At 45.3% G+C, this 25,331-nt stretch overlaps 1 protein-coding gene across 1 annotated transcript in view; it reads left to right on the forward strand.

Annotated features, from left to right (window-relative positions):
- Positions 1-20,474: 20,474 nt before the first annotated feature.
- LOC126273425 (uncharacterized) overlaps positions 20,475-25,331 on the forward strand; it is a 248,580-nt gene continuing 243,723 nt past the window's right edge. Inside the window, exon 1 of the mRNA XM_049976976.1 lies at positions 20,475-20,833. Within this exon, the coding sequence (XP_049832933.1) occupies positions 20,475-20,833 (359 nt within the window). The remainder of the gene's footprint in view (positions 20,834-25,331) is intronic.

Below are 25,331 nucleotides of genomic sequence, written 5' to 3' on the forward strand. Positions count from 1 at the left end.
AACTTTTGTATTTTTTTGGTTCTAATAAAACCCCATGTCATTCCAAGCATGTAGGTCAATTTGTACGTCTCTATCTACATTATTCCGTGATTTAATCAGTTTTCAAATTCATACTGACTTTTTGATCATCCGGTATATCTCGCGAAGAGACCATGAGGATAAAATAAGAGAGATTAGAGCCCACACAGAGGCATACCGACAATATTTCTTTCCACGAACAATACGAGACTGGAACAGAAGGGAGAACCGATAGAGGTACTCAAGGTATCCCCCGCCACACACCGTCAGGTGGCTTGCGGAGTATAGATGTAGATGTAGATACAACAAAATAAATAAGCAGAGTCCTAGGCAGACACGGTATTCAATCCATGTTCCACCCACCCAAGAAATTGAAGGGCTGCTGTGCCCAGTAAAAGGTAGCCATGGTGTCGATGTTCCTAGAATTTGTAAAATACATTGTGAATGTGCCAACAGTTGCTCTAGACAGTCAGTTCTAACGATTTTAGAACACTGTAGAGAGTACCGTCGCTATATTAACTATCGCGATTTCATCAATTTGCCGTTGCCAAACACAAGCTCATGAAAATAGACACGATCATGTTTAATGAAACGGAAATATTATCCCGTGCATTTGCCTACTGAGATTCTGTCAATAAAGAACCGTTCAGACAGAGGCAACACCCTTAGTGGTGGCTGGAAAACGCTCTAGATGGCGAAAAGCATGAGAGAAATCAACCGAGTTATCCATCATTCAACGAAATCAGCATCACTACTAATGTTTTTCGTTCATAGACATAATTTCTGGTATCATATGGGAGTTCCGTGACTTTTCTATGACATTATAAGGTCAAATAAAGTACCTAACTTGTAACAGTCAACACGGATCTACTTTCGTTCTACTTAATTATCACGATTGTTTCTGATTTAGTCAATACAGTTTTATAAAAGACAGTGGCTCTTGTATATTTTTGGCGTCATCTACGATATATCCGATTCTATTTCACAAATATGAGTAAAATCAATACTCGTCCCACGTTATACATAATGCTCCGATAACAAGAGTTCCTATTACGTCACAGATACTTAATGTCTTAGTATACGCAGTGGCTTCCACATCAACACCTTCCTAACTAAACTAACTGCAAGACTACATTCTTCTGACTGGTTTGGCTTAACACCAGATGTTTCAAATTAGGTTCAGTGATTCTCTGAAAATAGTCTCATGGTTGTCTTTCCTTTATTGCTTGACTCAGATGAGCAAGACAACACACTCGTGTGTTCCCATTCACTCTTACAACATACTGTTGCAAATAAATTCATAAGTAGACATAAATATACGAGGGGGAGTCAAATGAAAACCTTAAATTTGTAATAACAAATAGAAATTTAGCGCCATTATCCTGTAAGTTGGTAAAAGTGCTACAAACAGCGTGCAGAATGGCCTGTAGGTGGCAGCATAGTGCAGATGCACATATACCGTTGCAGTATCAGTATAAAGATGGCCGCCCCACTTGCGACTTGCACCAGGGAAGAACAGCGTTCTGTTATTCGGTTTTTGCGTAGTGTAGGTGCGAAACCTACTGAAATTCATCGATGTATGTAAGGTTCAGTACGGTGATGCATGTTTGTCACAGCAGCAAGTCCACGAATGGAGTAGGAACTTCGCAAATGGTGTGACTTCAGTGAAAGATGCTCCTCGTCTAGGTCAGGCACAACGAATTGTGACTCCACAGAACATTGCAGCAGTTGAAGCCATAGTGAAGGAAAACCGCCGAGTGACACTGAATGACACTGCAGCATGTTTACAGATTAGTTACGGGTCAGCACATCAAATTGTGCATGATGTGCTCCAGTTTCACAAAGTGTGCGCAAGATGGGTGCCACGGCAGCTGACTCCTGAAATGAGAGAACGACGTGTTGATGCTTGTGACGAACTTCTTCGGCGCTTTGAACGAGAAGATGATGGCTTCCTTGTGAGAATCGTTACTGGGGACGAAACCTGCGTTCACTTCCACCAAACGGAAACGAAGAGAGCGAGCATGGAATGGCTCCATTCCTCATCACCAAAACCAAAGAAGTTTCGAACAGAACCATCAGCAGGGAAGGTTATGCTGACTCTCTTTTGGGAGACCAGTGCATCATACACACATCTCCTAAAATATCATCTGCTGCCTGCAATCAAATCAAAGCGACGTGGATCGCTGTCAGCAGGTGTCCTTTTGGAACATGACAATGCAAGGCCCCACACTGCCCGTACAACAGTTGCAACAATCACAGACCTGCATTTTGAGTGTCTTCCTCATCCACCATACTCACCAGACCTTGCCCCAAGTGGTATCCATACGTTTCAACCACTCAAAGACGTTATGGCAGGAAACAAGTTCCGTTCTGATGAAGAGGTACGCCACGCAGTGCGAGAGTGGTTGCGCAGACTACCAAAAGAATTTTTTTCTAAAGGAATTTATGCACTTTTTAAGCGCTAGAGGACTTGCATTGAGCGTGGGGGAGATTATGTGATTATGTTGAAAAGTGATACAGCTTTGTACCACTATTGCACAATTAATAATATTTTTAAAATATATTTAAGGTTTTCATTTGACTCACCCTCGTACATGATTTGTAATGGGTAACTGATTGTTATTTTAAGCAGATGATGATGGTGATGATGATTTAGTTGAGGGGGCACTCGACATCATGGTTATCAGAGCCCTGACGGAAATCTCATGGGTGGGGACGAAGTCTGTCCCCACATGCGGAGCAGTTTATAACGTACTAAAGTCTGCCACCCTTCCCTACCAGCTTATGGATAAGGCCTGACAGTTCACAAAATTTCACGTCTCTGTTAACACTGGTATCGGTATCTGCGAGGATGGTAGGCAGATCTCCAGCGAGACCGAGGGCTGCTCTAATATCACAGGACACACGCAGCCACAACATGCTGAACTGAAAGCGGCACGCCACAAACTTCACAGAATGGTGAATCCGCCCTCCTGAGGAGGAAGCCAAGTGTGGAAGGGCTATGACCGATGGGCAGTCTGGTAAGCAAATCCTCCATCCACCGGCGTGGATGATACGAAGTCCGCCAAGCCTTGTTGGTCCCTTTGAGCGACCGTAGTTTGTTGTCTGACACCTGCAACCATTCAGTCTCCCACTGACGCATGATGCATCTGTCAGAAAATGAGATAATGGCGTGCAACAGTTTGGGACACTGATGGACAGCACCATCACAAGATGCTTCCTTGGCAGCTTTATCAGCCATGTCGTTACCCCGTATCCCAACGTAGCCAGGTACCCAGCAAAAGATGACCTCCTTCCCACGGCGTTGGGGCCGCTGTAAGGAGTCATGGATGAGCTGAATCAGCGGGGCTACCGGATACATTTGGTGAGGAACTTGCAGTGCACTAAGAGAGTCAGAACAGACAAGAAAACTCGTACGGTGATGCCTGTGAACCCTCTCCACTGCCATCAGAATGCCATATTACTCCGCATCATAATTTGTAAATTGTTTTGGAAGACGCACTTTAAAAACCCCATCAGGGAAAACCACAGAACAACCGAGAACATTCTCCTGCTGGGAGCCACCTGTATAAATGACGATAAAAATATGGTACATACTTAAAACAGTCGAAAACAAAGTTGTAAGAACCACATGTGGAGTACAACTTTCCGTGCACTGTGTCAAGCTTGACATCGCTTTGGGCCTCTGAAGACACCAAGGCGGCAGTGCATTCCATCCCTGTATCTGTATTTTTATGTCCGAGAAATCAATATCCTTAAGACAGTCCGTAGCACGTATACCAAATGGCTAGGTCGCTTGGGGCAGATTCCTCAACAGTCGTTCGAAGGTGGGTTGGATCAATGAAATAAATGCCAATGTACGAGGTGACGCTGCGATTTTCAGTGCCTGTTGAGCCGTTTTTAAGCAGATATGTGGATATTAACCCCATTTTGTTTGGTGTAATAGTTATGCGAAGAGTAAGTGAGTAGATATGCTTTACAAGAACGTGTTTTGAAATCGGTGTAGCGTAAGTTTCGGTCGTTTGTAACATGATAATGTCGAATATTGGATAGGTTGATTGCATATGACAGTGTGACTCCTAAATGGAATTAAATTATATGCATACCGATTAGCAGTTAAATGCAGCGAATGATATAGTCACTTCTGTATGGTTTCTGTTGTCAAGGTTGCTGTTACCTAAGTGTGAAAAATAGTTCAAAAGGCTCTGAGCACTATGGGACTTAACATCTGTGGTCATCAGTCCCCTAGAACTTAGAACTACTTAAACCTAACTAACCTAAGGACATCACACACATACATGCCCGAAGAAGGATTCGAACCTGCTACCGTAGCGGTGAAGCGGTTCCAGACTGAAGCGCCTAGAACCGCACGGCCACATGGGCGGCCCTAAGTGTGAGCTGTAATTATACTTCACAACAAGTCCTATTCTTAATCTCCTATGTTCCAACTCTTTCACAAATTCCTCAAAAGCATTTAACAAAGCTATTCCCATAATGATTAGTTTTGTAGAACTGAATGGAACAAGATGATATTCCACACGCAAGCTTTATGTCAACACAATTCCGTCAAGTCACCTGGTTGAAAAATTACAGCCATGAGAGCAAGTGCGAGCGCGTTTGGACTAAACTACATGGCCAGTTCCTTTTGCTGCCTTCCTTGCCGCCCAATCTTCCCTCATTCGCTCGCTGTGTTTCTGTTTCCGGTCCTCTGTCCATGCTTCTCGTCGGCTTTGTGTCTTCGGCTCCATCTTGATTGCCTTTTTGGTTGCCCATATTTCTTTCATCTTCTGGCTGTGATCTTGCTTGCGTTCTTCGTTCCATTATATGCCTGTTCGTTTGTCACATTGTATCTCATGTAGTTTACTTTTCTTAATGATGTTACTGAATTTTATTCTGTCGTTAATTGTGTCTGTTGTTATGTTGAGTTGGTTCAGGTCGTTTTCCACCTCTGCCATCCATTTGTTGTTTCTAGTGGTTACCCAGTCAAAGATCTGTTTGGTCAGCCTGTGTGATGGCATTCTGTATAGGTGTCCATAGAATTGTAGTCTGCGTTTTCTAATCTTTTCTGTGATTGTCTCCGTATGTTTGTACAGTTCCTCTGTAGGTTTCTTGATCCATATTCCATTGTTGTTAGTTGCGCCAAATATTTTCCTAAGTATTTTCCGTTCTACTTTTTCTAATTGTCTGATACATGTATGCCCTTGGATTAGTGTGGTCTCTTCTGCATACAGTGCCTTGGGGAGCACCGCCGTGTCGTAATGGCGTAATTGGCTTTCTGTGAGATAGACTTCTTGTTGTAATGATTCCACACTACTTTGTACGCCTTGTCCAGTTTAGTCTTTCTTTCTTCGTTTGAGTCTCTGTTATGTCCACTCATTTGTAGTGTTTCACTGAGGTATTTGAAGTTTGCCGTTTTGTAAATCGTGCCATACTTTGTGTTCAGAGATGAGAGTTTCTTTGTGCTCATGAACTGTGTCTATTCGTAAGAGATCTGTAGTCCAGTTTTGGAAGCGATTTCGTGCAGTTTTTCAATAGCGTCTTTTGTTTCCTTTATACCTTTCGTGACAATCGCCAAATCGTCTGCAAAAGCCGGCATTTAATCTGTAGGTTTCCTAAGGTTATCACCTGTTATGTTTCCCATTCCTTTATGATCTTATCTAACACCAGACTGAAAAGGAGAGGTGAGAGGCCATCGCCTTGTCGGACACCTGTGCGAATTTCAAAGGGCTCTGATAGTTCCCCACAGAGCTTTACCTTGGAGGTCGTGTTGGTTAAAGTTTGCTCCATGATAGCCCGTGTTTTGTTGTCTACTTTGTATTCTGCTAGAGTTTTGAAGAGAGTTTTCCGGTCGATAGAGTCGTACGCCTTTTTGAAGTCGACAAAGGTAATGATCAGGTTCTGTCTGTGTTGTAAAATCATTTTCAGGTTCCAAATTTGTTCTGCACAAGACCACCCTTTACGGAAGCCTGCTTGCTATTCCCCAATCAAGTGGTCGATCTGGCATTGTAGTCTGTTCAGTAAAGCTTTAGAGAGGATCTTGTATGTGACCGGTAGTAGGGATATTCCTCTGTAGTTGTTTGGGTCAGTCTTGTCACCTTTTTTGTGTAGTGGGTGTATCAGGGCAGTTTTCCAGTCCTCAGGAATTTTCATGGTCTTCCAGATGTCTTGCAAGATCCTGTGGATGTCTTTGGTGAGTTCTGGGTCTTGTAACTCCCAGATTTCCGCGATGATGCCATCTTCTCCTGGTGCTCTACGATTCTTGAGTGACTTGATTATTTCTTTAACTTCTTCTAGAGTTGGAGGTTCACTATCTGGATTGTACGTGCTCGTTTCTGTCATCATTTCTTCCATAGGGGGGTCCGTGTTGAGCAGTTTTTCAAAGTACTTTGCCAGAATGTCACAATTGTTTTTGGTATTGGTTTCTAGGGTTCCATCCGGTCTTCTGAAGCACAAGTTGGGTGGTTGATATCCAGTCATATTTTCTCTGAACGTTTTGTAGAAGTTTCTTGTATTGTTCTTCATGAAGTCCTATTCGATCTCCGTCAGTCGCCGTTTATCGTACTGTCGTTTTTCACTGCAAATGATTTTGCTTGATTGCTTCTGTGTTTTCAAGAAGTTCATCCAATTCTCTTGGGATTTATGGCTACTAAATTTTTTCCATGCACTGATTCGTTGGTCAGTAGCTTGGCCACATGTGTGGTTCCACCAACGGTGTTCCCGTGTGCGTGGTGCTTATGCTAGTTTCATGGCCTCTCGGATTCTACGTGAAAGTTGTGTCCAGTCTGTCGTTTTCTCCATTTTAATTTTGTGTAATATTTGTGTCTGGTTTAAAGTAACGTATTCTGGATCTGGTCTAACAATTTTGTTCTTCTGGAGCTTTTTCTTGGGCAAAAGACGAATCCTGATCTGTAGTAGGTGGTGGTCTGAGTCGAAGTAGCCTTTACGGGTGTCTGTGTTCAAAATTACTTTTTTTGAGTCTTTCTGGACTATTACATGGTCGATTTGTAGTTCTTGCTTTCCGCTGGGGAATTTCCATGTGGTAAGTTTTCGTGTTGGTTTCTTGAATTTTGTTGACATAATGGCGAGTTCGTGGCTTTTGCAAAAGTTTATCAGATGTTTTCCGTTTTTGTTGGTGTCCTAGTGTGGAGTATGTTTTCCTGTGATATGTCTGTATATTTTTTTCATTTCCGAGTTTAGCTTTGAAGTCTCCCAGTATTATTTTGACTCTATGTGCAGGAATTTTTCTGATAGTTTCTTCCATTGTGGTCCAGAAGCCATCAATTTCGTCTGGGTTTTTCCTGTTGTAGCCATTAGTCGGTGCATGTGCATTGATTATTGTGTAGGATTTATTGGCTGATTTCACTGCGATGGTGCTGATTCTTTCGTTTGGTGACGAAAATTCGATTATGCTGTCCGTGATGGACCTGTGTACTGCAAATCCTGTGCCAAAAAGCCTTAGGTTTTTCAGTTGTCTCGATGGTTTTCCTTTGTATATTCTGAAATTCTCCGTGTTGAAATGGTCTTCGTCTGAGAATCGCGTTTCTTGCAGTGCACATATTTTGATTTGAAATTTTTCGAGAGTGTCTGTCAGTTGTTTCATCTTTCCTGTCTTCATCAGTGTGCTCACGTTGAGTGTGCCGATGTAGTGTTTGCGTTTGGTCTTGAGGGAGTTTGAGAAGCTCCGATTCTTCTCATGATGTCCGTGAGCCCCCGGAATCCGATGCTCACGACGATCCCAGTCTATTGACTGGGGCCCGGGATAGTGCGATTTTTCTCGTTGTACCATCATGATGTTAAGTAGTTGGATGTATGGCATGCTGCCGACTACAACCTGACTTTCCAAATCAGGAGGTTGGCTGAGGCCGCCACTGACATGTGGAGCAGACGCCTTTTGTAGCCGCCCACTGTGGGAACAGACGCTATTGGTAGTTTTGTTCCGCCCCGAGTATTTCATTTCCTCGGTACCACCTATATCTAGGAGGCATTCCCCTGGCGCTCGGTTGCGGGTCTACTAACCGCCCCAATATATATATATATATATATCTCTGGAACAATAACAGCTTCCCAAATCAAAACATTTTTACCTAAGCAACGGTAAAACTTTTAGTCCTCTTGCTCGTTTCACTAAAACCATCAACATGAATTTTACTATTACGAGTGAATGATTAACTGTCACTTGCGCTAGATCTACAGTAAAGTAAAGTTTTAACGTTGAACGGCATTACCTTTTGTAACGGATTAACGATAAGCGAAGTTAACTTTGTGACTAACGTTGCGGTACACAGGTATGTTGCAGAACCGCATCACCCCTAGCCTATGGGATAAATACCTGCCGGAATGTATGACGTTAATGCAGGATGGCAGCAGACCGTATTGTTCGTTTCGAACCTCTTGATAAGTATGGAGGTGTGATTACACATGTCAATCACATCGCGATTACGGGCAGCATGGGGTTCACGCCTGAGCCTCAGGACGTGCGCTAGCAGCGCATGTTGGCTGTTTCAAGCGTCAACTTCGCGTATCAATATCTCGGAATGTAATGGGAATATTGTGATCGAAACAACGCCATTGTGTATGTGCTTTGTCATGCTATGGATTGCTGAAGAAAAAATATAGAAGGTCCATTTAAAAAAACATAAGTTTGTGTTAAAAAAAACACATATGCTTTCGTTTTAGAATGTGTCCAAATATGTACATTCATGGGCCCCAGCCCTACATTGATACCGGTGAAAGTCGTTTTCCAATAGCTGTTGTTGTTCCAGAGATATTTTGGGTGGACAATACAGCTGGGACAACCTATATACAGAGTGTTACAAAAAGGTACGGCCAAACTTTCAGGAAACATTCCTCACACACTAATAAAGAAAATATGTTATGTGGACATGTGTCCGGAAACGCATAATTACCATGTTAGAGCTCACTTTAGTTTGTTCTTCCACCTACGCTCAATAGAGCACTTTATCATGATTTCATACGGCATACTCTACCAGTGCTGCTAAAACATGCGCCTTTACAAGTACGACACAACATGTGCTTCATGCATGATCGAGCTCCTGCACATTTCAGTCGAAGTGTTCGTACGCTTCTCAACAACAGATTCGGTGACTGATGGATTGGTAGAGGCGGACCAATTCCATGGCCTCCACGCTCTCCTGACTTCAACCCTCTTGACTTTCATTTATGGGGGCATTTGAAAGCTCTTGTCTACGCAACCCCGGTGCCAAATGTAGAGACTCTTCGTGCTCGTATTGCGGACGGCTGTGATACAATACGCCATTCTCCAGGGCTGCGTCAGCGCATCAGGGATTCCATGCGACGGAGGGTGGATGCATGTATCCTCGCTAACGGAGGACATTTTGAACATTTTCTGTAACAAAGTGTTTGAAGTCACGCTGGTACGTTCTATTGCTGTGTGTTTCCATTCCATGATTAATGTGATTTGAAGAGAAGTAATAAAATGAGCTCTAACATGGAAAGTAAGCGTTTCCAGACATATGTCCACATAACACATTTTCTTTCTTTGTGTGTGAGGAATGTTTCCTGAAAGTTTGGGCGAACCTTTTTGTAACACCCTCCTGGAAATTGAAAGAAGAACACCGTGAATTCATTGTCCCAGGAAGGGGAAACTTTATTGACACATTCCTGGGGTCAGATACATCACAGGATCACACTGACAGAACCACAGGCACATAGACACAGGCAACAGAGCATGCACAATGTCGGCACTAGTACAGTGTATATCCACCTTTCGCAGCAATGCAGGCTGCTATTTTCCCATGGAGACGATCGTAGAGATGCTGGATGTAGTCCTGTGGAACGGCTTGCCATGCCATTTCCACCTGGCGCCTCAGTTGGACCAGCGTTCGTGCTGGACGTGCAGACCGCGTGAGACGACGCTTCATCCAGTCCCAAACATGCTCAATGGGGGAACAGATCCGGAGATCTTGCTGGACAGGGTAGTTGACTTCTAGAGCACGTTGGGTGGCACGGGATACATGCGGACGTGCATTGTCCTGTTGGAACAGCAAGTTCTCTTGCCGGTCTAGGAATGGTAGAGCGATGGGTTCGATGACGGTTTGGATGTACCGTGCACTATTCAGTGTCCCCTCGACGATCACCAGAGGTGTACGGCCAGTGTAGGAGATCGCTCCCCACACCATGATGCCGGGGGTTGGCCCTGTGTGCCTCGGTCGTATGCAGTCCTGATTGTGGCGCTCACCTGCACGGCGCCAAACACGCATACGACCATCATTGGCACCAAGGCAGAAGCGACTCTCATCGCTGAAGACAACACGTCTCCATTCGTCCCTCCATTCACGCATGTCGCGACACCACTGGAGGCGGGCTGCACGATGTTGGGGCGTGAGCGGAAGACGGCCTAACGGTGTGCGGGACCGTAGCCCAGCTTCATGGAGACGGTTGCGAATGGTCCTCGCCGACACCCCAGGAGCAACAGTGTCCCTAATTTACTGGGAAGTGGCGGTACGGTCCCCTACGGCACTGCGTACGATCCTACGGTCTTGGCGTGCATCCGTGGGTCGCCGCGGTCCGGTCCCAGGTCGACGGGCATGTGCACCTTCCGCCGACCACTGGCGACAACATCGATGTACTGTGGAGACCTCACGCCCCACGTGTTGAAAAATTCGGCGGTACGTCCACCCGGCCTCCCGCATGCCCACTATATGCCCTCGCTCAAAGTCCGTCAACTGCACATACGGTTCACGTCCACGCTGTCGCGGCATGCTACCAGTGTTAAAGACTGCGATGGAGCTCCGTATGCCACGGCAAACTGGCTGACACTGACGGCGGCGGTGCACAAATGCTGCGCAGCTAGCGCCATTCGACGGCCAACACCGCGGTTCCTGGTGTGTCCGCTGTGCCGTGCGTGTGATCATTGCTTGTACAGCCCTCTCGCAGTGTCCGGAGCAAGTATGGTGGGTCTGACACACCGGTGTCAATGTGTTCTTTTTTCCATTTCCAGGAGTATATATATATATATATATATATATATATATATATATATATATATATATATATATATATATACGTTTAGCAAACCTCGGTTCCGAGAGTTCCGAAACCTGTACAGAAAATTAGGAAATTGGAATAAAGATCGACATAAACATCATTTCCGCCCTTTTTATTGCTCATGAAAACCACACATTGCATGTTGTACCACCATACAGCGAAACCTTCACAGGTCGTAATACAGATTTCTGTACACACCGGTACCTCTAATACATCTACATCTACATGATTACTGTGCAATTCACATTTAAGTGCTTGGCAGAGGGTTCATCGAACGACAATCATACTATCTCTGTACCATTCCACTCTCGGACAGCGCGCGGGTAAAACGAACACATAAACCTTTCTGTTCGAGCTCTAATTTCTCTTACTTTATTTTGATGATCATTCCTACCTATGTAGGTTGGGCTCAACAAAATATTTTCGCATTCGGAAGAGAAAGTTGGTGACTGAAATTTCGTAAATAGATCTCGCCGAGACGAAAAACGTCTTTGCTTTAATAACTTCCATCCCAACTCGCGTATCATATCTGCCACACTCTTTCCCCTGTTACGTGATAATACAAAACGAGCTGCCCTTTTTTGCCCCTTTTCAATGTCCTCCGTCAATCCCACCTGGTAAGGATCCCACACCGCGCAGCAATATTCTAGCATAGGACATACGAGTGTAGTGTTAGCTGTCTCTTTGTGGACTTGTTGCATCTTCTAAGGACCCTGCCAATGGAACGCATTGCTGGATGCCTGTATTTGTCGTGACATACTATCGACAACCTCATCAAGGCACTGTTGGTCCAGATTGTCCCACTTCCCAACGGCGATTTTGCGTAGATCCCTCAGACTGGTTGCTGGGTCACATCGTCGATTAAGAGTCCTTTTCAATCTATCCCGGGCATGCTCGATAGGGTTCACGTTAAGAGAAAATGCTGGCCACTCTAGTCGAAAGTGGTCGATGGGGGCGCAAATTGTCGTCCATGAAGACGAATGCATCCCCAATATGCTGCCGATATGGTTGCGCTATCGGTCGGAGGATGGCATTCATGTATCGTACAGCCGTTACGGCACCTCCCATTACCACCAGTAGCATACGTCGGCCTCACATAATGCCACCCCAAAACAGCAGGGAACCTCCACCTTGCTGTATTCGTTGGACATTGTGTCTAAGGCGCTCAGCATGACCGGGTTGCCTCTAAACACGTCTCGAACGATTGTCTGGTTGAAGGCATATGCGACAATCTTCGGTGAAGAGAACGTGATACCAATCCTGAGCAGTGCATTCGGCATGTTGTTGTGCCCAACTGTACCTCGCTGCGTGGTGTCGTGGTTGCAAAGATGGACCTTGCCATGGACGTCGGGAGTGAAGTTGCACATCATGCAACCTATTGCGCGCAGTTTGAGTCGTATCACGACGTCCTGTGGCTGCACGAAAAGCATTATTCAACATGGTGGCGTTGCTCTCAGGGTTCCTCCGAGCCATAATCCGTAGGTAGAGGTCATCCACTGCAGTAGTAACCTTTGGCAGCCTGAGCGAGGCGTGTCATCGACAGTTCCTGGCTCTCAGTATCTCCTCCGAGTCCGAACAACATGGCTTTGGTTCACTCCGAGACTCCTGGACACTTCCCTTTGTGAGAGCCCTTCCTGGCACAAAGTAACAATGCGGACGCGATCGAACCTCGCGGTATTGACCGTCTAGGCATGGTTGAACTACAGACAACATGAGCCGTGTACATCTTTTTTGGTGGTATAACTGGAACTGATCGGCTGTGGGATCCCCTCTGTCTCATAGTCACTGCTCATGCACGGTTGTTTACATCTTAGAGCGAGTTTAGTGACATCTCTGAACATTCCTGGCCATTACAATTGCTACACCAAAAAGAAATGCAGATGATGAACAGGTATTCATTGGACAAATATATTATACTAAAGCTGACATGTGATTATATTTTCACGCGGTTTGGGTGCATAGATCCTGAGAAATCAGTACCCAGAACAACCACCACTGGCCCTAACAACGGTCTTGATACGCCTGGGCATTGACTCAAACAGAGCTTGGATGGCGTCTACAGGTACAGATGCCCACGCAGCTTCAACACGATACCACAATTCACCACGAGTAGTGACTGGCGTATTGTGACGAGCCAGTTGCTAGGCCACCATTGATCAGACGTTTTCAATTGGTCAGAGATCTGGAGAATGTGCTGGCCAGTATTATCCTGCTGAAATGTAGGGTTTCGCAGGGATCGAATGACGGGTTGAGCCACGGGTCGTAACACATGTGATATGTAACGTTCACTGTTCAGTGTGTCGTCAATGTGAACAAGAGGTGACCGTCACGTGTAACCAATGGCACCCCATACCATCACGCCGGGTGGTACGCCAGTATGCTGATGACGAATACACGCTTCCAATGTGCGTTAACCACGGTGTCGCCAAACACGGATGCGACCATCATGATGTTGTAAACAGAACATGGATTCATCCGAAAAAATGACGTTTTGCCATTCGTGCACCCAGGTTCGTCGTTGAGTACACCATCGCAGGCGCTCCTGTCTGTATGCAGCTTCAAGGGTAACCACAGCCATGGTCTCAGAGCTGATAGTCCATGCTGCTGCAAACGTCGTCGAACTGTTCGTGCAGCTGATTGTTGTCTTGCAAACGTCCCCATCTGTTGACTTAGGGATCGAGACGTGGCTGCACGATCCGTTACAGCCTGTCATCTCTACTGCTAGTGATCCGAGGCCGTTGGGATCCAACACGGCGTTCCGTATTACCCTCCTGAACCCACCGATTCCATATTCTGCTAACGGTCATTGGATCTCGACCAACGCGAGCAGCATTGTCGTTATACGATATATCGCAGTAGCGATAGGCTACAATCTGACCTTTATCAAAGTCGGAAACGTGATGGTACGCATTTCTCCTCCTTACATGAGGCATCACAACCACGTTTCAGCACGCAACGCCGATTAACTGCTGTTCGTGTATGAGAAATCGGTTGGAAACTTTCTTCATGTCAGCACGTTATAGGTGTCGCGACCGGCGCCAACCTTGTGTGAATATTCTGAAAAGCTAATCATTTCCATATCACAGCATCTTCTTGCTGTCGGTTAAATTTCGCGTCTGTAGCACGTCATCTTCGTGGTGTAGCAATTTTAATGGGCAGTATATACACTTTTCTAACCTTTGTCGAGCTGTGGCGGTGGAAATTCTCTGCAGATGGCATTATGCTGTATCTTGAAGGTCGTTGAGCCGGTGCGAGATGACAATGGCTGTCTTGTTAATTAAAAAAATCAATAATCAAAATTGAAATAATACTTTGCACCTGCTTCGCTGCATCGTTTGATAGCGAAACACACATTAAAACAAATTTTAATTCCAGAATGAAATTTTCATTCTGCAGCGGAGTGTGCGCTGATATTATACTTCCTGGAAGATTAAAACTGTGTGCCTTACCGAGACTCGAACAGGTCCCGAGTTCGAGTTACGGTCCAGCACACAGTTTTAATCTTGCAGGAAGTTTCAGACTTTAAATTGTTTCCTAATCTGATGCGAGGTAGGATATGTTGAGTTAACATTACAAACACAGACTTTCGCATTTTCAATAATGACGACTACTTAACCATTTATTTAAACAGTGAGCTGTTAGTTTATTAGTCAACTCAAAACAAAATAGTCGGAAGCTTGGACCCTCGCTCACAGTTCGATGCACAGAGTAATGTCAACCAAGTTTTACTCGCAATGTCGTAGAACAGTAAATCCACAGTCTCTATTCTGCCTTAAATATCAAAGAAAATATTTCGGTTTTGCTAGTTGAATAAATTACAGCGTAACTTTTCTGTCACAGTATGACTGCTGCTGGTTCTCGTATGTTCGATGTATCTTCCGTTTCTTCTCCTGCAGATGATCTTGAAAATAAAACTTCCTTCTCTTTCTTAGTTCTTCTCTGGGCTCTTCACCACTTGCTCTCTCCTCTCCTTGTCTATCTTCGAAATAAAATGTTCTCCCTGAAGTATTCGTAAATTATAACAAAAATAATGCAGAAATCATCTTCAAGGATGTTCCAAGTTGTACATGCCTCTCTTTGTAAAATAACTGGGTCCTCCGTCTCACGACTGTCTCTGACATCTCCCAACTTTCCTCCTTCCACTACTACTGAAGTTACTCTTTTTTCCACAATAAAATTAATGTTTCGCTAATTTATTCTGCGCTCGCGGTCAACCGTCTTAACTAACGTCAGTTCTGCCAAGAATAACTAAACTTAAAAAAAAAACAATATACTTAAAAAACACTTCCAAACTACACATTTTCTTCTTTCAAATTCCACCTCTTACTCGTTGCTATTGTGAAACAACTTTCCCTTATAAGATACAACTGATTCCCTTCAGTAATTAGACTCGCCATGTCTGCGCGTCATTAGCCTTCCGAGTCACATTGATAGATTGACTCGCTCATCAACTGTCTTTTCTTCGCTCACAGTTTTTTGTCATACTGACAAAATATTCCCTACCGGTTCGAAGCTTTCAGAAAGAGATATAGGATGTTATACGTCCACTGAAAACAACATTACAACTCAAATAACATTAATAAAGTATATAAAATTATTCGTTACATGTTCACAAACATGAAACCATAAAATGAATCAAGGAAAATTTAAAAGAAAATATATATAAAATTTTACAATGCATTCCTCTGAAATATTAAATTGGTGCGAAGGCTGTAGCTTTATTACTGAAGTGGCTGAAATAGGCCCGACGCAAATGGTCTTCTGCAATCCCCTGACTATGACGATAGAGGAAGTTGTCGAAAGCTCGAGATTGACAGATTTGACGAGACAAGAATCCGTGAACCAGTTATTCAAAAACAATCTTAGTGCAATTGCACGTCTCTTCAAGTATATTCACAGAAACTAAAGTAGTATAGTCCAGTTACCGCTTCACTGTTTTCAAGACAATCAGTATAAAAATGTTTTGCATCGCAAAAATCACTACCCACTTTTTTTAGATGAAATCAAGTTCATCTTCTTTGGATCAGTTTCGTCTTACTGATTCAATTGAATTTCCGTTCTGGTATGAAACTGTTGTTCCACGGACTACTTACAGCACCAAATCTAAGAACCAAATTGGTGTATTTTCTTTCTAAAATGGTACAGACAACATAGGGAAATTTGCTTTCATCTTTGTTTTTCGTATAATCCTTAATGCTGTCAGTTATCAGTGTCTAGTAATAAATTATAGAATCAAAAACTATAAATGGAACGTGCTGCATTTAAATGCGTATAAACTTCAGACTACTGTTGATCGTTCAAATGAATTCAGGAGAAACGCGCAGAGCATAATATAAATAGCATCTAATAGTCTACGCTTAGACATGTCCCGAAAATTGTCAGTATTGTCAAAATCGTATGTTTTTCAACATTTTTAGAAAACGGAATTCCAGTGCTGCACTGCGAGTGATTCATAAACTGATGAGTGAATATAATCCTTCGATACGCAGTTTGTAAAGAAGCGATGTAGTAAAGTGGAAATAGTCGATAGTTGTTTATATAGAAGAAAAAGTTAAGTATTCCGAGAGAAAGGTTATGAATCACGAAGATAAGGCGAAAATGTTGAATATGTTTATAAACAGCAACAAAACTGAAGTAATATCACACAGATCTGAAACTGAGCAGAAGGGAGTTACAAGTGAGAACTGATTAGAAATGGCGAGCGCGTAGCGTATAAGGTACGAACGAAATATTTTCGTTGTAGAAATGTTGTACGTTTTACTGCATAAAGAAAATTACAGCCCCTAGACAAACTTACTTGTACACAAGAAAACATTATAGTGGTACCTGAATGTTATTTAATATTTCGGTAGTAGAATTTGAAATTCATCCGTCTTAATATGATTAAAACTCATGAACGTACTGTGGGACTGACCCAGTTATCGGACTACAGAATACTATAGTTCAGTTACTACAAATGTTTACTTTAATGAAATATTAGTACTTTTAAAACTCACAAGCATATATCAACTTATTTGTATGCGTAAGAGAGTGTAGCTTGTCACTTGCTCGATACCCCTGTTCTCATGCGATCGTAATAATCGTAGTGCTATATAATATATGCTTAGTGCACCTGCAAAACATGCAAAGCCAGGGCTTTGTGTTACGTTTGAATGATATTTCCGCAATTTTACTGCACAACTTCTTTATTTTATATTACTGTCTTGATTTCTGCTTTAAAGCATTATCAAATACAACAATGTTGAGGATAATTAGATTTTAGGTGAAGTCATCGTCGAAGTCTAATTATACCCAAAATTACTGTACGTGCCAATGGCTTAAGGCACAAATCATGAGAGTAATATAAAATAAAGAAGCTTTACAGTCAAATAGCGGAAATATCATTCAAATATTACAATATGACTGTGCCCGAAAAACATGAAAAGATTATAAATTATGAAACTTCCTGGCAGATTAAAACTGTGTGCCCGACCGAGACTCGAACTCGGGACCTTTGCCTTTCGCGGGCAAGTGCTTTACCAACTGAGCTACCGAAGCACGACTCACGTCCGGTACTCACAGCTTTACTTCTGCCAGTATCCGTCTCCTACCTTCCAAACTTTACAGAAGCTCTTCTGCGAACCTTGCAGAACTAGCACTCCTGAAAGAAAGGATATTGCGGAGACATGGCTTAGCCACAGCCTGGGGGATGTTTCCAGAATGAGATTTTCACTCTGCAGCGGAGTGTGCGCTGATATGAAACTTCCTGGCGTTTTAATCTGCCAGGAAGTTTCATATCAGCGCACACTCCGCTGCAGAGTGAAAATCTCATTCTGGATTATAAATTATGTTGCGTATTTATTGGTAAGTGTTAGTAATCAGCAATTTTCCTTGGCTGTGAGGCAACCGGTGAAACTGGCAGTCCTGTAACAAATGACCTACCCACCGGTCGAAGTGGCGCAGTGATTAATACACTGGATTCGTATTCGGGATGACGATGGTTCAAACCACCGTCTGACAATGCAAATTTAGCTTTCCCGTGTTTTCTCTTATAGCTTAATGCAAAATCCGGGTTAGTTTCTTTCAAACGGCACGCTCGATTTCCTTTCCTCCACCATTCTCTAGTGCGGGCTTATGATCCGTCTCTAAAATGACATTGATATCGACGGGTCGTTAAACCTTGATCGTCTCTCAATATACACATAACTTTATTTCAGTGGTTATAAACTGACTGCTTATTGATGCAAAGACTAGATGGAGGGGGAAGGAGTTGGCACATTCATAAAAAAGGGATGTAAGTACGAAAGTGTAGAAATAAGTAAATTCTGTACAGATGAAGATATAGCATCATGTGCTTGTGAGTTAATACTGCGAACTTTAATACTTGTATTTCTTAAAGTATCCAACTCTCCAGAGGCACTGATAAATTTTCGTGAAAGATTTTACGGTGCTGTTTATCAGCCAGAGAGAAGTAATTATCAATTGGTGGCTGCTTTTATATAATTTTTTTTAATAAATCTGAGTGAAAAAGTGATCTAGAGGTGCTGTTAGCAACATAATTTAGTCGAGTCATCAATATCCCAACGCGAGTTTCCCAAGGTATAAGTACCTTTATAGATAATGTATTCATGCAACAGAAGCAGGTTATCTGTGGTAAAAATGATTGACAGATTATGATACACATTTACTCACAATGCACAGCTTCGCTCCATGTGCACTCCAGAAACATTAAGGAAACGGTGAGTCTGATTAATGACAAAACTGGAGATTTTAAAATAAGCTTAAGAAGTGTTGAGTGGGTCGAAGTATATAACGAACCTAATACTAGCTCTAAGTTCGATACTCACTGGTGAGCAAAGCTCGAGAACGGAAATAGATTTCTCATAACGCGACAGTGCCAAGTAACATAGCTCGATGAAACTTGGGCCATACATAGAAAGAGCTGCTACAGTATAGTATAGTACAGTATAGTACAGTACAGGAACAAGTGTTAAACCGTACCATGCGGGAATGGAGTAACGCATGGAGCCGCAAAGAGATCTTCCGCGAGTAGCTATATTTTGACTGCGACTGCACATACACTGATGAATGAAGACATTATGACCATCGCCCGCGGCGACACTTAATGTTGCTTACGATGTTGCGGGCACGTGAGTAGGTAAGGGAAGTACGGGGTGTCCATGAAGTTCCGTTATAATTTTTAAAAAATCACCACTCGGTAGCTGTTAGAGTTAAAGTATCGTGGTCTGTCGTGAAACATCTGGCGGCTCCCAAAGTGGTTTCTTTTTTTTCTGTTAACCCACAATTTCATTGTGTACTCCACTCGTTGTAGAAAATCAGTCGATATTCGAGTTCTGCGCATACAGGGGTCAGCATTGCAGCGTTAAGAGTTGATTCGTGCACTCAGGGAAGCATTGCCATTGACTAGAGTTGTGTGAACGTTATCCTTGACGTAACTCCCCAAAAATAAGTAAAGGCTGTTTCAAATAGAGTGACCTGATCTCAAAACTCTATATTTTTTGATAAGAGCACACTACAAACACAGGATGCACTCCAAAATACTCACAAAATCTTAATATCTGTGCTATTACAAACGCTCTATGTGTTCACCAGCAGCAGCAGCAGCACGCACGACTTCCAGGCGATAGCTAAATTATCCATAAACTTAACACAATGTATCTGATTTTACAGAATTTATGCCGTCTGTCGTTCTGTTCTTCACTTCTCATATTTCACGAGGTAATGGGGAGATGAACACATTTTCTTTCAAACATCCTCACAAGAAAAAAATCGCGTCGGGTCACGTCTAGTGATCTTGAAAGCCAAGAATGTAGCGCAGCGTCTCGGGGTCCCGTGCAGTCTATACAGCGTTGACGGAGAGTGTCTTTGAGAAACTGACGTACTTTGTTGTGCCAGTATGTGGATGAACTCCATCCTGTTGGAAAACGAACTCATCGGAGTCCTCTTCAAGTTGTGTAAAAAAACCAATTCTGAAGAATTTGAGGGTATCTCATTCCAGCCACTGTATTTTCCTCAAAAAAGAAGGTAGCGTACACTTTTTCACGAGAAATGGCAAAAAAACGTTCACTGTAAGTGACTCTCTTTCGACTTCAACATAGCCCCCGATTGCGCGTGTTATGTCGGTTTACTTTACCGATAACATGAAATGTTTCTTGAGCACAGAAAATAACTGGTAAAAGTATATCGTCGTCCATCTTCTCTAGCAGAGCACTGATGAAGTCAAGCCGTTTCCTTTTATCACCAATCCGAAGAGTTTGCACTACTTGTATTGTACAACGTTTGTAGGCCAGACAACGCTTTAACACTCGCCAGGCGGACGTATGAGGCATTCCCCCTCTTCTGTAGGACCTAGTTATAGCCTTTTCTTTTCGGAAAAAGCATAATTGTCGTGCCCACCCACACCAAATAAAGCTCCTGTAAACACGAAGATGGCAGATTCCGCCGGTGTTTCCCCCGCCCTAACCCACAGAAAGGCTGCAGCTAAAGAGGCGCGAGAGTCGGCTGTTCCCGTCGGCGTCAGCGTCGCGCTTGCCGCCGTTGAGGATGTGTTGGCCGCCAAGCATCGGCAGATCGCTGCGCAGGCGCAGGAACTGCTGAGCCAGCGGCGACTGATAACCGACCTCTGCGGCCCAAGTGAGTCCCCCACGCGGACAAGCACACTGAATGTAACATTACATTCACCTGCAACTGGTGACTCTTGTACTACTATCCCACCGCAGCAGCTGGCTCCAATGGCGGAACCAGCAGCTGCAGATGCGGACACAGAGCAACACTACACTGGGCCCTGGCAGGTGGAGGGCCCACGTCGCAAACAGAAAAACACCACGCAAACAAGCGAGCAACCACACTCGCAAGGTAGCCGAAAGGCGCTGCTACCCACACTAACACCCGCACTTCCGGTTAGGAACACCAACACAACGACAAACACGACCCGACCTGCGGTCAGCAACACCACCCAAGTACCTACCGCAGCTACGCCCGCACAACAGAAGACTGGCTTTCCCCCAGTCGTAATACAGAACTACGGGGACCTCAGCGTCCTCAACACAACATTTGCGGGAAGGCACTCACCTTGCACGCTACACTCGAAGTACTCTGGGGATAGGGCCTCACTGTACGTATCAACTAACAGTGACTATAAAGATCTCCTTATCTTCCTCAAAGAAAGGGGGATCGAACATTATACGTACAGGACCGCAGAAGAACGGACACAGCAGTACTTGGTAAAGGGAGTGGACCCCAGTACCCCAAACACCACAGTACAAACGGCGCTCAACTTCCTAGGATTCGACTGCAAAAGTGCTTCCAGGATGACAGGCTTCCGCTCCCACTACTGTCTACCATACTACCTGGTCGAGATGGCCGACACGGCCGCCTCCCGCGGCCCTCTGCAGATAAAAAGCCTTCTGCGGATGGACGTAAGGGAAGAGATATACGAACCGCCACAGGTCCCGCAACAATGTAACAACTGCCAGCGGTTCTGTCATTCTTCCCTCCGCTGCGGCCTGGCACCCCGTTGCCGCGGATGCGCTGGCAAACACGCATCCAACGCACGTGCACTGATACACGAAAACATACGCCTTTGCGCCAACTGTGGCCAAGGCCATGCGGCCAACTACAGGGTCTGTGACGTATACAGAGAGGCGCAGAGGCGCAAAAATCAACAGTCGAAGCCACCCAACGTCATAACACGTCCAAGGCCCGCACCTAACCCTGTCAGGAACGGAGTGTCGTTCGCCATGGCTACACGCTCTGGAGGAGCGGAGCAGGCCGCGGAGCCTCTGCGCCCAGCACACGCACCTAAAACAACCGCTGCGACAACAACACAGTCCTCTCAGCCAGCACACGACACTGCAACCACACCGGTACCAACACCAGCCCCCCAAAACAACACAACCCCACCCCCTGAAGCCACTGCCTGCGAACCCACACATGACACACAGGTAAACACACACACACACACAAGGAACCCCAAAACCAAAAACCCAGAGAAGGCGTAGGCGTACACGCGGAAACAGGAGCGGGAACACACGTGCACCACAACAAAAAAATCCAGCGACAACAAACAGTGACACACAAACACACAGTCAGCAAGCCAGCGACACCAGCACACACACTACTCCACCGCCCACCACGTCTGACACACAGGCACCTCAAAATGTTCCATATAACAGCAACACAAGCGCCAGCGCCAACACCCGCACCAGCGGCCGCCAACACCACAACTGAGCCACAGGCCGACACACACAGCACCAACACAACATTTGAGGGTTTATTGGAAACAACATTCTCCCATCACACGACCGCTCAGATCTTTAACATGATCTTGGCGGCCGTCGCCACACTCTTCACACAGCTCTTGACTGCTCAACCTGGGCAGTACTGGGCCGCCATACAAACAGCGTTCACCACACTGTTTACACCCGTACATGGATAACACGCCACACCCCGCCCCCATCGCAAACAAGCGGACACTAACACGAACCCTGTTCTGGAATGCAGACGGGATCAACAACAAAAGGGCGGAATTTGCCGCGCTCATGGAGCGTAAGGGTATCCTTATCGCACTATTGAGCGAAACTAAGCTCAAACCACGCAACCAACTAAACTTCATCGGCTACTGCGTCTACCGCACCGACCGACCGGACGGCTCTGGTCACGGCGGAACAGCCATCATCATACACAAAGACACAGAACATACAAACATAGTACTCCCTGAACTTGAAAAACTAGAGGCAACCGCCGTCAGGGTCAAGTTCAACGGAGCCTACACTACACTGGTGTCAGTATACAACAGCCCTAAAAACATTATAACACGCGACATCAGCACAATACTCAACATATCACCGCGCGTAATAGCCGCTGGAGATCTTAACGCAAAATACCCGGACTGGAACTCACGAATACGAAACTCCAACGGCAAGAAACTATACGCATACGCACTGGGACGAAACTACATCACACTAGCGCCGACCGAACCGACGCACACTCCCTACCGGAGGGGACACAGGCCAGACGTGTTAGACATGGCCCTCATCAAGGGCATAACAACGACACTCAACGTTGCCGTTGAAAACGATCTGCCCTCAAATCACCAACCCATTATACTGTACATTGAAGAAACAATGCAGCACATGGAACAACGCAGGATGTTCGACACAGGCGCGCGAATTGGATCCGGTTCAAGGTAGCGCTTGACAGTCGCATCCCACCCACCCACGCGATTAACGAGACAGCCCAAATTGACGAGGCAGTTGAAACCCTCACCGGCGCCGTCCAGGACGCAATAGCCGACACCATACCAATCCGCACGCCACAACAACACAGTGCAGCCCTGCCCCAGGAAATCCTGTGCCTAATCTCAATGAGGAACCGCCTCAGGAGACATTGGCAGTGTACCAGGCGCCAGCACTTCAAACAGCACATTAACAGGCTCCAGGGTATAATCCGGGAAAAAATACAAACATTCAAAACACAACAGTGGGACCAGAAACTCGCAGGGCTGGACACCAAGCGACCTGGTGTGAGGCAGATGGCCCGACACTTCACCAGGGAGAAACTGTACACCCCTACGCTACAAGGGCCCGACGGACCAGCATATTCTATGGAAGAAAAAGCAGAAGTGACGGCCCTCACACTCGCAGCGTCATTCACACCGAACCTGGATCCCTCAGACCCAGCGCTCACACTTGCTACGGACCAGGAGGTCACACGCATCTTGGCCCAAACAGCGCGCAACAACATCCGACAAGCTAGTACAGCAGAAGTCAAATGGGCCATCATGCATACCACCGCTAGGAAGGCCCCTGGTCACGATGGCATTCAAAACCGTGTCCTCCAGGAGTTCACGGACAAAGCTGTAGACTACCTAACACACTTCACGAATGCCATACTCAAGCACCAGCACTTCCCCGCCTTTTGGAAGACGGCCAAGGTCCTGATGTTCAGGAAGCCGGGGATAGACCACTCCCTCCCACAAAATTACCGACCCATCAGTCTGCTCAGCGCGCTCAGCAAGATCGTTGAGAAGGTAATATAAAAACGACTCACCAGGCACTGCATCACAAACGACACCCTGAGACCGGAGCAATTCGGTTTCAGGAATCACCACTCAACAACACAACAACTCCTCCGCGTCGTTGAATACATAACACACGGATACAACACAAACAAGGCAACTGTGGCGGTGTTCCTGGACATCGAAAAGGCTTTCGATCGTCTATGGCACAACGGCCTAATACGCAAACTTAGCGACGCAGGGTTCCCCGACGGGCTCGTACGTCTCATACACTCATATCTCACGGACAGGAGTTTCAACACCGACGTGCAGGGCAAACAATCGACACGACATGGTATACAGGCAGGAGTACCCCAGGGGAGGATCCTAGGGCACATATTGTTTAACCTCTACATTAACGACCTTCCAGCTACACGCAACACGACGGTGGCAATCTACGCGGATGACACTGTCATCCGTCTAACATTAAATCACGACTACAGACTGCACTCAGAGCGGCAGAGCCTTGGCTGGTGAAATGGCGTGTTAGAGTAAACGTCGACAAGTGCGAGGCCGTTCTGTTCACTAGAAGACCGAAGCAACTGCGCAAACATCAGCACAGCAACCCAATAACGCTACACACACGCCGGTGTCTGGCTGGACAGGAAACGACTCTGGGGGGACCACATTCAACACGTGACCAACAAAGCTAACGCGAGGCTCAAACAACTCTACCCTATGCTTAACAGGCGTAGCACACTGAACAGGAGAGTGTCTAGGTCCATGTACGTGACACTTATTCGACCTCTGATGACGTACGCAGCCCCTGTCTGGGGATACGCTGCGCCAACTCGCCTGCGCCGTCTGCAGCTCATACAGAACAAAGTGCTCAAAATCATAAGCAACGCTCCGCGCTACACACGCTTCGCCGACCTTCACCGGGAATACCGGCTAGATACCATCTTGCAGGTATTCCAAAAACTCTCCACACGACTGTACAATAACACGAGACACTCGTGCAACCCGTTTATCCTTTCTCTGGGTAACTACGACCACAACCATAGATGGAAGCATAACAGACCAAAGACATTACTGGCTAGGAACTAAACATCTGTGGTCCATAGAACGCTAACACGACAATATTGGCGATCCCCTGCAACACAGTTATTACTGGAAACCCAGATGTGCGACCAGCCGAAAAACAGGCAACCGCAGGGAAACCGTATTGTACCAACCACACACACCCCCTACACCGTCTGTGAGCCGATCGATGACCGATCGCCCACTA

Source organism: Schistocerca gregaria, chromosome 5 (assembly GCF_023897955.1).
Source record: "Schistocerca gregaria isolate iqSchGreg1 chromosome 5, iqSchGreg1.2, whole genome shotgun sequence".
Lineage (NCBI taxonomy): Eukaryota > Metazoa > Arthropoda > Insecta > Orthoptera > Acrididae > Schistocerca > Schistocerca gregaria.